The 13,443-nt window shown below is 40.3% G+C and overlaps 1 protein-coding gene and 1 long non-coding RNA gene across 2 annotated transcripts; one reads left to right on the forward strand and one right to left on the reverse strand.

Annotated features, from left to right (window-relative positions):
* Positions 1–4,003: 4,003 nt before the first annotated feature.
* On the reverse strand, positions 4,004–9,353 carry si:ch211-245h14.1 (uncharacterized protein LOC563420 homolog). The gene is made up of 6 exons (XM_063901745.1): positions 9,198–9,353; positions 9,065–9,090; positions 7,140–7,331; positions 6,850–7,052; positions 6,474–6,501; positions 4,004–5,275 (listed from the first exon to the last, which is right to left on the reverse strand). The coding sequence occupies exons 1-6, from the start codon at positions 9,233–9,235 to the stop codon at positions 5,175–5,177; spliced, it is 588 nt and encodes a 195-aa protein (XP_063757815.1). The 5' UTR covers positions 9,236–9,353; the 3' UTR covers positions 4,004–5,174.
* A 1,353-nt stretch (positions 9,354–10,706) lies between these two features.
* Positions 10,707–12,285, forward strand: LOC134876523 (uncharacterized). The gene is made up of 4 exons (XR_010167464.1): positions 10,707–10,938; positions 11,850–11,960; positions 12,037–12,092; positions 12,191–12,285. It is a non-coding gene; the product is annotated as an uncharacterized LOC134876523 (long non-coding RNA).
* Positions 12,286–13,443: the final 1,158 nt, after the last annotated feature.

A 13,443-nucleotide genomic window follows, 5' to 3' on the forward strand; every position in this document is an offset into this window, starting at 1 on the left:
GATCTTTTCCTCAGCCCCAGGAATGGCTGTTTTTTTACAGGGTTGCTGGACCGAGAAAAAACACATCCTCGCTTTAACTGCATTATAACTGGTTGTTAGAGAGCCTGTTTTCAGTGTTTCCATTACAGCTGCAGGTCAGTGGCCCTCAGTGTGACATGCAAGCTGCGTTCATGTGTCCAGCATGATGGGAACACTGTAAACATAACGAGGCTGCAGCAGCACTTACAGGAGCAGGAAACACATCATGTTACTACTTCAAAGACAGATTTTCTGCAGCCACAGTCAGATCTTCAGACCTTTATGATGCTACAGATAAACCTTTAGTTCAGGGGTGCCCAAATACTTCCCGATGGAGGGCCAAAATTTAACGTGAGGGGAAGGCCGAGGGCCAAAATGATAATTTTGCAGTACAGTGTGCGGTCAATATATGAGTGCAGTACATTACGTGTGTAAGTTAAGCATACGTGTGCAAAATAAACACTATATCACAAAGTCATTTTGAAAAATGAATTGCACTGTTTATTGTGCTTCACATTTAGGTCAATAACATTTCATAACATCGATCTGGCTTCTTTAAATTAAAAAAATCACTGAAGCACTATGAAATATTTGTGGACAGGTGTGGAACATTACCAGTCCTTGGGCCTACCATACTCCCAGGTGACACAATGGGGGCCTAGGGCAGGCCTACATATTCTGCCTGTAGTAGTCCAATCAGTGGGAAACATGAAGCCTGTTCTTGGTTTTTAAAAGCCTCTCAATATCAGGTTCAAGCTGACTAACTGACAAAGTGAGAATGTCATGTAGGTGAGAGTCAGATAAAGCATTCCTCAGTTTGGACTTGTTAAGATTCATAAGGCTGAAAGCCTGCTCACAGACATAAGTACTTCCAAAGAGGGATAACATAACCTGGGCATGTTTGCGGATCTTGCCATATCTGTGTGCGGGAATAGACCTGTAAAAGTCTTGTAAGGAAAGCTCTCTGAACCTGCTATGGAGGTCTGAATCAGACTGAAGTTCCAAAAGTTCCATTTGAAGCTCCTCACTGACTGCATCCACATTCACAGAAAAAGGTTGAGCAAACAGCTCAAATGCTGTTGTATTTCCACGAAAATCTTCAAAGCGATGGTCGAACTCCACCTCAAGATTGTTGAGAATGTCGAGGTATTTTGGTGTGCCTTCCTCCATCAACCCAACTTCTCTGAGGCTGGGGAAATGTGCCAAATTTCCTGAAAATACAGACACAAAGACAAAAGCAGCAATGTAAGATGCAAGGTTGTTCATGAAATGAAATGAAATACCAATCATCAATCAAATGCTGGGCAGGGGATATATTTTATTTTGTTTATGGCTGCAGTAGACTATGAAAAGCAATACAACTACTGTTTTGGATTTAATGCCTGGTTTAGTGGTTTTAAAAAGAACATCTATTTTCCACCAACACAAAGTATACATGCATCACAAACAATATATCTATGATAGCATGGTTGTGACAACAAGCGTAATACATTGTTTTATGTTCAATCAAATATTAAAGTTAGATCTCACCTGTTGAAAGATGTCTGCTAAGCAGCTGGAGCTTTTGCTTGAAGGCTTTGACATGGTCATACATCTGCGTGATCATCTGGTCTCTCCCTTGGAGCTGAAGATTGAGGATATTAAGCAGCTCTGTGATGTCCACAAGAAAAGCCAGGTCTGCAAGCCAGTGACTGGATGTTGTTCGTCTTCGTGGCTTGAAACTCTCTTATTTCCTCGCGCAGATCAAAGAAACGCCGCAAAACTTTCCCACGGCTCAACCACCGCACCTCCTGATGGTACAATACATCACCATACTGGGCATCCATCTCATCAAGCAGAGCTTTGAATTGACGGTGTGAGAGGGCCTTTGAGCGAATATTGTTGACAATGGCGACGACATCCTGCATTACGTTTTTCAAGCCCATGTTTTTAGCGCACAGTTGCTCCTGATGCAAAATACAATGGTACTTTAAGATCGAGCCACCAAACTCGGAGACCTTGTCCGACACAAGTGCAGTTAGCCCTGCTCGCTTACCGACCATGGCGGGGGCTCCATCAGTCATGATGCCAGATAGGGTTTCCCACTTCAAACCGTTCTTGTCCAGAACTCGCTCCACTGCCATAAAAATATCCACACCTTTTGTTGTCCCTTTCAATGTTTCAAGGCCCGCTAGTTCTTGACACACTTCAAAGTCCTCATTGACGCCTCGCAAAAACACCAGCAACTGTGCTGAGTCGGACATGTCGGTGCTTTCATCGCACGCAATGGAGAAGGCAGAAAAGTGACTTGCTCTTTGGGCTATCTGACCTCGAACGTCTTCGGCCATGTCCTCAACGCGGCGGGTGACAGTGTTCCGTGACAGGCTAATTTGAGAAAATACACGCATCTGATTTGGACACACATCTTGGGCAGCAATTGTCAAACACTCCTTGACGAAATCACCCGCTGCAAAAGCTCTCCCACTTCTCACGATTGCATTGCTAATGCGATAACTAGCCCGAGTGGCATTTTCTTGTGCAGTCGACGGCTGAAGTAGAGTTCGCTGCTGGGTGGTTAGCTTTGTTAGCAAGTCTGCTAACTTGACCTTGCGATGTTCTCCAGTGTACTTTGCGAACTCAGCCGCATGCTTAGTTAGATAGTGACGGCGAATGTTGTATTCCTTTGAAACAGCGACCCTCTGCTTACATACCAGACACACTGCATTGGAATCTACCTCGGTAAAATAGTCCTGTTCCCAAGTTTTTTGAAATTTTCGTTTGTCTGTGTGCCACAGCCTACTACGCTCCATCCTTGAATCCTCTCACTCACTGGTCTTGGGCGTTATCGGATAGCTAGGAGCTGACTGGAGCCCATCCTATGGCAATATTTGGTAGTGCGCCAATAAATAATTTTCAACGAGAGCTTCCGATCGTTTATGGTGGGACAGTGCGGGAAGGCACGGGCCAAATATAATCGGTCGGCCCCAATTTGGGCAGCCATGCTTTAGTTGCTACCATATGTAAGGTTATATGCAATGGTGGCAAATGTTTAACTTAATTAAAAGAACTACAAGTAAAAGTAATGCAGTTTAGCAAAAGTAGATGTAGCTATTATTTCAGATGTTGTATCACTGGAATATAATTAGTGATGTTTTAATGTGTTCGGCACTTTGATGCTGCAGCTGGTAAAAATGGAGATTATTTAAAATATGTTATATTGCAAATTACCATCACAGTCTTACACATACTGACATATTAGCTTCATATTCTCAATGTACCAAAAGGACAAGTTCAAATGAATCCATGATATCGCATTTCATTCTGTGTTGTACTCGTTAAAACCTGCATAAACCCTGCTTTGTATCAAGTGATTCTATACTCTCATCTGGTTGGTATTTTAAGACTATAACAACATGACTCTAGAATAGTTTATCCACTCTGCTCTGTTCCCTCTGCTCTGTTTTCAACGGTGCTTTCTGCAGGGTTTCCTAGCATGGACCCTGCTCCCATTGGAGGGGCTATGTCACCTCTGTATGTGCCGAGAAAGAGAAAAACAGTCCAGTCCCAACCTAGAAGCGGAGTGCCATGTCCAGGTACAGAAGAGTGTATGTTTTATTAAGATTGCATTTGTTTTCTGATCTGTTTAAAGTGTGATGTTCTCTCCAGCAGTTGTTCAGCGAATACCTGAGAGAACGTGTGACTTAAATTCAGCTGGATATCCCAAGGTGAGAATAAACCACAATACCTACAAAACATGCGTCCTGTACTTCACTTTCCACAAATGAAGAAGGAAATACTGTTACCTTTATGCACAAATGTTTCAGAATGACGAGTCTGAAGCCCAGGACGCTCTAAAGATAGAGAGAACTTACGGTAGAAAAAGGTAGGAGACTCATCGACCTGTTGGTTTCAGAATTGCATCTCAGATACAGAACAATGTAACCTCCGTACGGATATGAAGTTATTACATTGGTTCGTCAACAATGAGACACATTCACAGAGACTCTTTGATTAATACACTTTTATTGATATGTTGATATATAAATGAGCACAAAGAACATTTACTTAAAGCCAGTGTTGGGTGTAACGCGTTACAAAAGTAACGGAGTAACAGTAATGTAATACGTTTTGCTGTAACGCAGTAATATAAGGCATTACTTCGGAAATTTGGGTAATATAATACCTGTTACAATTCTCAGTAACGCAGCTACACCACATTTTAACCCGAAATGATGTGGTGTTTTGTTTTTAAGAAATCACAAACATCAGAGACATTCCGACACCAGAGAAATAATAATAATTGTGCCGGTAGAATAGTAACTCAGTAAGCCTGTTTACTATTGGTTATAACCATTTCAGAGACAGTAATAATGTAATGTAACTGAATACCTTAAGAAGACAGTCATATGTAATATGTACTGGATTACATTTAGGAAGAAACTTGCCCATCACTGTTTGAAGCACACTGGATTTACGTTCTCATTTTCCATGTTTGCACACATTCACATTCACTTACATCAAAATCTCTTTTCTTTGCGGACAATTCGGACAGGGTGAACAATTACATCCACCGCAAACTATTTTAGGAATGGCATACCTCTAGACTTTAAAGACTTTTAACGAATGGAAGATTTGTTTTGTGAATTTAACGTTAATTTAAAGCAGATTTGTTATTTTCCCATCATGATCTCCTCTGATGCGCTTCAGATTAAGCGTCAGTGATTGTCATGATCCTTGTTTTCTGTCTGTTTCCTGTTTTATTTTGAAAGGTTTTCCCTCTGTTGTGTCATGTGTAGTTTTACTTCCTGTCTTTTGGTTTTCCTTCCTTCCTTGATTGTTTCATTGTTGTCACCTGTTGCCCTCATGTTTCTGCCTCCCCTCCCCAGCTGCTTTCTTTCATGTGTTCAAGTCAAGCATTTTTCATGTCTTGGATTTTTCCTAACTTTGTATTTTTGTAAAACAGCTTTTGGAATAAAGCTCGCCTTTTGTTTGTACCCATACCTGCCTCCCTTTGTTGCTGCACTTGGGTCCTATTTCCCCAAAGCCTGACAGTGATCCAAAGCTTCAACTCAAAAACATGTATTTTAATAGCATCCTTCTTTTTCCGATGATTGAACATGCATGTTATGCCCTTCAAAATGCATTTAATGGAATATTATTTGCACGAGTTTCTCCTACTAGTTTTTCTTCAACAAAGACAGCAGCAAGATGATGATGACGATGATGATGATGACAGCCAAAATCATAACACACGTGGTTTTTTGGTTGTTGCTGCACCCTGAAAGACAGAGAAGAAGATCAGTGAGTCATCTCAAGCACAACATGATTTAGTTCACATGTTAAAACTGTAAAATCCGTGTTTTTCTTATTAGAAAGGAAATAAAATACACCTTTTTTCTGTTATTTTACAGCTTGATCCATCTGTCTATTCAGTCATTTTCAATATTTAAGCATGGTTGGCATCATGCTAAGAGTCAAATATTCATAAAACTATACTACCTTACTCTTAAAATATCAAATAATGAAGAAGATGATGTGTATATGAGTCATTCTAGGAACAAATAGAAGTTAACGTGTCATTTCGTACTTCTTTTCAACACACCTTTTTTGTTGTGGTTTTTAAACTAGCTTATTGTTAGCATCATACGGAACCCGAGAACGGCCATGGATGTTTCTCTTTTGTATGTTTTCTCGTGATAACGACTTATTATTTAGTTATCTCGATATAACAGAAATATTTACGTTACCTTAGCTGAAGCAGCCAGATAGATGGGAGCAGGCCCTCGGCATAGGGGAACTAGACGGCCGCGTAAGGCGCCGAATTGGTGGGGGGCGCCCTCTAGTGGCGCCCTTAAGCATACATCTTTCTCTTACCCAGTGACGGGACATGATTGGGGCGCAAGCTAAAATTTGGCCAAGGGCGGCACATTGGTCAGGGCGGGGCCTGGATAGGAGTTTGTCAGCCTCTCATCTGCTAACCGGTAGCCCCTAAACAAACCCAGTGAAGCAAACACACTAACAAAGTGCAACTTACTAGGCTACACCTAGAGCCAGTGGCTACGGAAGCCGTTCGTGGCAGCTCTTGTAGGTTAAAATCATATTGAAATGAAGTCCAACGTATGATAAATTAATTCGTTATCACGACATAACAGTGCATAAAAAATTGTAAAAATCCATGCCCTTCTCGGCTTCCGTAGCATCGTACGCTCCTACAGAGAGCAACACTATTTACTTTAGCTTTATGAAGGGTTGATCAGTGTCAAGTTTGAAATGGATTTACAGGTTCTTGAGTGAATAAAAGAACCGATTTGTATTTCCTGCAAATATCTTTGAGTACTACTAGGTAAATATCCCTTCACAGCCACTATAGACAGAAGGTTTTCCACAAGGCAATAACTCATTAAATGTAGATATGTACATGTGATCAGAAATTAAACTAGGAAAAATGTCATCTGAAATTTGAAGGTTATACTTACAGCGATACTTATGTTGCAAGGAGGAGAGCTGAAAGAAATCAAATAAAATGATTATTATTCAGAAGAAATTCATCCATTCAGAGGTGAAACACTTGATTCCTAATCTCTTCTCGGGATACTTTGAATGTTTTTAGGCGGGGTTCATTGAGGTATTTATAGTTACATGCTACTGAAGATATTCCTTATAACGTACACTTAGAATTATGTCTCATTTCTTCCGTTAGGTTTCCCTTTTGGGTCGCTCCTCCATCTACTGTAACTACTACAATGACTATAGATTTGCACCTCATACAACCCCACCTCTGAGCATCCAAACTAGCCCTTTAAAGTCTCATTATCAGTTCCCTTCACATGGATTGTGTGTGAAATGGATTACCGGTGCTGGGGAAACTGCAATAAGCCCCTTGACTTCCATCCAGGAGATGTCATTGCGGGTGCAGGGCAGGAATTGGTTCTCATGGAACAAAGTGTCCACGGTGCTGATGACATCCGGGTGATCCACGATTCTCCTGCTCTCAGGGACAAAATAATCTTTGTCGTAGGTGTGATGCATCACTACCAGAATCGTTGGTTTCCCCCCTGTGAGCACAGAGATGACACAACGTTTTTTAAACATTTCCTTGCATACCTATTAATGACCAGTGGGAGATTGGCCAATCATCCTACCTGGGATTTTGTCCAGTGCCTCGCCGATGTCTGTTCCAACTCGAGACGCGATGGGACAGAAAAGCAGAATGTAGTCACATTGTTCCAGAGAAAACACCTGGGTTTGGCTCATACCTTTATATCTTTCCACCCAGGGCAGATGAGCACCGTTGGTACATCCTGACACTTGGAGATAGAACTTGTTCCCCGGCACTAAACACAAACATTCAAGTCATTTTTTAGTGTTATACCACAAACCCAGATGTAGGAGAACCATGTCCAAATGTTTCAAAGGACCCCAGACTCCAGCGTATAACCACACAAGTAAAATGTTCACATTTTCCCCAAACCACCACCATAATGCAATGGACCAATATGCTTACTTTTGTTCTGTTTCTGGTGAAAAATAACTAAGTACATTTAATCAAGTACTGTACTTAAGGACAATTTTGAGGAACTTGTATTTACCTTGAGTATTTCCATTATGCTACTTTGTACTTCTACTCCACTACAATTCAGAGGTAAATGCTGTACTTTTACTCCACTACATTTATTTAATACCTTTAGTTGCTAGGCAGATTAGGATTACTGATGGTAAATATAATCAGGCCTTAAATCAGACTGTAGTTCACCTGGAGTAAATCCAGCAGCTACCCTGCAGTATACAAAGCCATTCAAACTAGCTGCACCTTTACCAGCTCTGAGAACACTTTAATGATCAATCATTATAAAACATATCAGAGATATTATTCTGAAATGGACCAATCAGACAATGACTACTTTTACTGTCGCTACTTTAAGTACATTTAGAGGAGAGTACTTTCTACTTTCACTGGAGGAACATTTAGAATACTTTCACTGTGACAGAGTATTCCTACACTCTGGTACTTCTACTTTACTCAAGGACAAGATCTGAGTACTTCTACTTTACTCAAGTACAAGACCTGAGTACTTCTACTTTACTCAAGTACAAGACCTGAGTACTTCTACTTTACTCAAGTACAAGATCTGAGTACTCCTTCCATCTCTGCCCTAAATACGAATGCATTTAAACTTGACATTTTCACTTATGGTGAGTGAAACATAATAATATTAAGACTCACTTCTAGCAGTGTCAACATCTTTTGTTAAGAGCTGTTATTGAGACACACCAGGCTTATAAAACAAAATGATTTGAAAAGGTCTGTTTGTGTGGAAATACAGTATATTGCATTCCCTAATATTTCTTCCCACGCCCTGCAACGCCCTCAGGTCCCTCTAGGGGTCCCCATATCTCCGGTTTGGAACCACAGACTTAAAGGAGCAGTGTGTAGATTTAGGGATATCTAGTGGTGACGATGCAGATTACAACCAAGTGCTGCAAGGGTGTTTTTGATTCGTGTGGACCAACCCAGAAAAGAAACCCTTAAAAAAAAGCCAATTGAGGGTTTCCATTGGAATTGGGAAATTGCAGAAAGGCACACACAACGTTAAGATGGTAATACATGCTGTCCAGCAAGATAACAGCCTTTTCATAATCATGTGATTGTTTAAATATAATATTCAATTTCTGCCAATAAATCCGTCCTAGGTCCTACACATAGGTCATGGAAGTTAAAGTGACCACACTCTGGACTAAATAAAGCCTTACATTGAAAGCTGTGTGTAAGTATTAGCATCAAATGTGCTTTGAATGTCGAAAGTGAAAGTATTCATTGTGCAGTAAAATGGCCCCTTATTATTTTACTCGTATATAACATGCTAAATATCCTGCTCATGCTTTAATTTCATTAATACATTGACATGTAAAATCATCACATTTAGAAATGCATGGTTTTTATTAGACAGGATGGACGACTTCCACTCTGTCAAGCGATTAAAGCTGTCGGATAAATATTAAATGTGTATAAAGTTGCACAAATTATGAGTAAATGCACCTGTAGTTCATTTCTAAAAACAGTTCTCACCTGTTTTCTTTCCCTGGTCCATGGTTCTGAGGAATAGAAATAGACACCATTAGTCCACACATTTAAAACATGCGTCGTCACAACTCTGTCTCTTCGAAGCGGGTGTTATGTTGCCCATCAGAATCAACGTTACCTTAGAGGTTTATAACCTGCAGAGTTACCCCGTATCATGGTAGGTAAGCAGCAGCCTTAAAATAAGAGTACTTACTGAACAGCCTGATAGCTTCTGTGCCGTTCTTCTGGCATGCTCCCGGCAGTGGAGCTCTTTCACTTTCACTTTTAGCAGCTACGACATCTCTAGCTGATATAAGAGATAATGAGACACCGTGTCCTGCGTTCATCCAGCTCTGACAACACTCAGTCATTATGAAACATATCAGAGATATTATTCTGAAATGGACCAATCAGACAATGACTACTTTCACTGTAACTGAGTAGTCCTACACTCTGGTACTTCTACTTCCACTCAAGTCCAAGACCTGAGTACTTCTACTTTTACTCAAGTACAAGATCTGAGTATTTTTTTTTGATTACTTCTACTTTACTCAACTACAAGATCTGAATACTTCTACTTTCACTCAGAACCAGATCTGAGTACTTCTACTTTACTCAAGTACAAGATCTGGATACTTCTACTTTACTCAACTACAAACCTGTGTACATCTACGTTACTCCAAGTACAAGATCTTGAGTACTTCTACGTGTACTCAAGTACAAGATCTGAGTACTTCTACTGTTAAGAACAAGATCTGATACTTCTACTTTACTCAAGAACAAGATCTGAGTAATTCTACTTTACTCTAATATGTACAGATCTGAGGACTTCTACTATAACTCCAAGTTACAAGATCTGGTACTTCTACTTTACTCAAGTACAAGATCTGAGTACTTCTACTTTACTCAAGTACAAGATCTGAGTACTTCTACTTTACTCAAGAACAAGATCTGAGTACTTCTACTTTACTCAAGAACAAGATCTGAGTACTACTTTCATAAATTGTATTAAATGCCAGTTCAAGTCCCCGAAAGACCAAGTGCTACCGTGGTGTCCCTGAGCAAGGCGCCGTTCCCTACACTGCTCCCGGGGCGCCGTACATATGGCAGCCCACTGCTCCTAACACTAGGATGTAGAATGTCAAATTTCCCCTCTGATGGATCATTAATGGTTCCTAAAATAAAATATAACCACTCATATCCTACTCCCCTGATGCAGCCAATCAGCTCTCAGAGGCAGGCTACTGTCAGGAGGACCCGCCCCCCTGATGCTGCATTCAAGGTCTGCTCGTGAAGTCCTTTAACTTCAATATTTCCATTTTTTCATCCTGTACTTATTGTGCATTGCATCTCAGGGGCAAACATTGTTTTTATCAGATAATAAAAGATATTAAACACATGTCAGATTCAGATGTTCAATTATAATAGTTTGAGTATAATACATATATGTGTTACCTTTGTACTTTAACTCTAGTAAGATAAGGCATGAATTGTCTTGATTGTAAACACAGGTATTTCTATAATGTCACATTGGTACCTTTACTTAACGGGAGATCGGAGTCTGTATTTTTTTTACCACTGCATGCTCAGTCGATACAACTGATCCTGTAATTTCCTTTAGTCCGTGAAGGCAGCAGCAGATGCGGGTCTTATTTGTTCTCCAGCAAGAGGGCGTTCCGTTCGCAAACACAAATACACAGTGGTGAATTATGCTCCACATGTAGATACTGTACTTGTTTGTACCTCCAGACCCTTTGTAGCTCCAGGACCGGGCCTCGCTGTGCAGCTTAGCCGTCCTGCGGGTGTCAGAGCCGGGGAAAGGCTTCAGAGGAGGCCGGCCTCAGACATGGAGGCTCTGCAGAGGAGAGAGCTGTAGGACGGTAAGATCTCCTCTCATTTGGGTGAAGAAAAACAATGAAGAGCAGGTTAAGATGTGCAGGAGAACACTATATGCTTCAGCTGTTTCATGCATCCTGAAAAATAACATTCATCTGATCTTTTCCTCAGCCCCAGGAATGGCTGTTTTTTTACAGGGTTGCTGGACCGAGAAAAAACACATCCTCGCTTTAACTGCATTATAACTGGTTGTTAGAGAGCCTGTTTTCAGTGTTTCCATTACAGCTGCAGGTCAGTGGCCCTCAGTGTGACATGCAAGCTGCGTTCATGTGTCCAGCATGATGGGAACACTGTAAACATAACGAGGCTGCAGCAGCACTTACAGGAGCAGGAAACACATCATGTTACTACTTCAAAGACAGATTCTCTGCAGCCACAGTCAGATCTTCAGACCTTTATGATGCTACAGATAAACCTTTAGTTGCTACCATATGTAAGGTTATATGCAATGGTGGCAAATGTTTAACTTAATTAAAAGAACTACAAGTAAAAGTAATGCAGTTTAGCAAAAGTAGATGTAGCTATTATTTCAGATGTTGTATCACTGGAATATAATTAGTGATGTTTTAATGTGTTCGGCACTTTGATGCTGCAGCTAGTAAAAATGGAGATTATTTAAAATATGTTATATTGCAAATTACCATCACAGTCTTACACATACTGACATATTAGCTTCATATTCTCAATGTACCAAAAGGACAAGTTCAAATGAATCCATGATATCGCATTTCATTCTGGGTTGTACTCGTTAAAACCTGCATAAACCCTGCTTTGTATCAAGTGATTCTATACTCTCATCTGGTTGGTATTTTAAGACCATAACAACATGACTCTAGAATAGTTTATCCACTCTGCTCTGTTCCCTCTGCTCTGTTTTCAACGGTGCTTTCTGCAGGGTTTCCTAGCATGGACCCTGCTCCCATTGGAGGGGCTATGTCACCTCTGTATGTGCCGAGAAAGAGAAAATCAGTCCAGTCCCAACCTAGAAGCGGAGTGCCATGTCCAGGTACAGAAGAGTGTATGCTTTATTAAGATTGCATTTGTTTTCTGATCTGTTTAAAGTGTGATGTTCTCTCCAGCAGTTGTTCAGCGAATACCTGAGAGAACGTGTGACTTAAATTCAGCTGGATATCCCAAGGTGAGAATAACCACAATACCTACAAAACATGCGTCCTGTACTTCACTTTCCACAAATGAAGAAGGAAATACTGTTACCTTTATGCACAAATGTTTCAGAATGACGAGTCTGAAGCCCAGGACGCTCTAAAGATAGAGAGAACTTACGGTAGAAAAAGGTAGGAGACTCATCGACCTGTTGGTTTCAGAATTGCATCTCAGATACAGAACAATGTAACCTCCGTACGGATATGAAGTTATTACATTGGTGGGTCAACAATGAGACACATTCACAGAGACTTTGATTAATACACTTTTATTGATATGTTGATATATAAATGAGCACAAAGAACATTTACTTAAAGCCAGTGTTGGGTGTAACGCGTTACAAAAGTAACGGAGTAACAGTAATGTAATACATTTTGCTGTAACGCAGTAATATAAGGCATTACTTCGGAAATTTGGGTAATATAATACCTGTTACAATTCTCAGTAACGCAGCTACACCACATTTTAACCCGAAATGATGTGGTGTTTTGTTTTTAAGAAATCACAAACATCAGAGACATTCCGACACCAGAGAAATAACTGTGCCGGTAGAATAGTAACTCAGTAAGCCTGTTTACTATTGATTATAACCATTTCAGAGACAGTAATAATGTAATGTAACTGAATACCTTAAGAAGACAGTCATATGTAATATGTACTGGATTACATTTAGGAAGAAACTTGCCCATCACTGTTTGAAGCACACTGGATTTACGTTCTCATTTACCATGTTTGCACACATTCACTTACATCAAAATCTCTTTTCTTTGCGGACAATTCGGACAGGGTGAACAATTACATCCACCCCAAACTATTTTAGGAATGGCATACCTCTAGACTTTAAAGACTTTTAACGAATGGAAGATTTGTCTTGTGAATTTAACGTTAATTTAAAGCAGATTTGTTATTTTCCCATCATGGTCTCCTCTGATGCGCTTCAGATTAAGCGTCAGTGATTGTCATGATCCTTGTTTTCTGTCTGTTTCCTGTTTTATTTTGAAAGGTTTTCCCTCTGTTGTGTCATGTGTAGTTTTACTTCCTGTCTTTTGGTTTTCCTTCCTTCCTTGATTGTTTCATTGTTGTCACCTGTTGCCCTGTGTTTCTGCCTCCCCTCCCCAGCTGCTTTCTTTCATGTGTTCAAGTCAAGCATTTTTCATGTCTTGGATTTTTCCTAACTTTGTATTTTTGTAAAACAGCTTTTGGAATAAAGCTCGCCTTTTGTTTGTACCCATACCTGCCTCCCTTTGTTGCTGCACTTGGGTCCTATTTCCCCAAAGCCTGACAGTGATCCAAAGCTTCAACTCAAAAACATGTATTTTAATAGC

This window comes from Eleginops maclovinus, chromosome 15 (assembly GCF_036324505.1).
Source record: "Eleginops maclovinus isolate JMC-PN-2008 ecotype Puerto Natales chromosome 15, JC_Emac_rtc_rv5, whole genome shotgun sequence".
In the NCBI taxonomy this organism is placed as follows: Eukaryota; Metazoa; Chordata; class Actinopteri; order Perciformes; family Eleginopidae; genus Eleginops; species Eleginops maclovinus.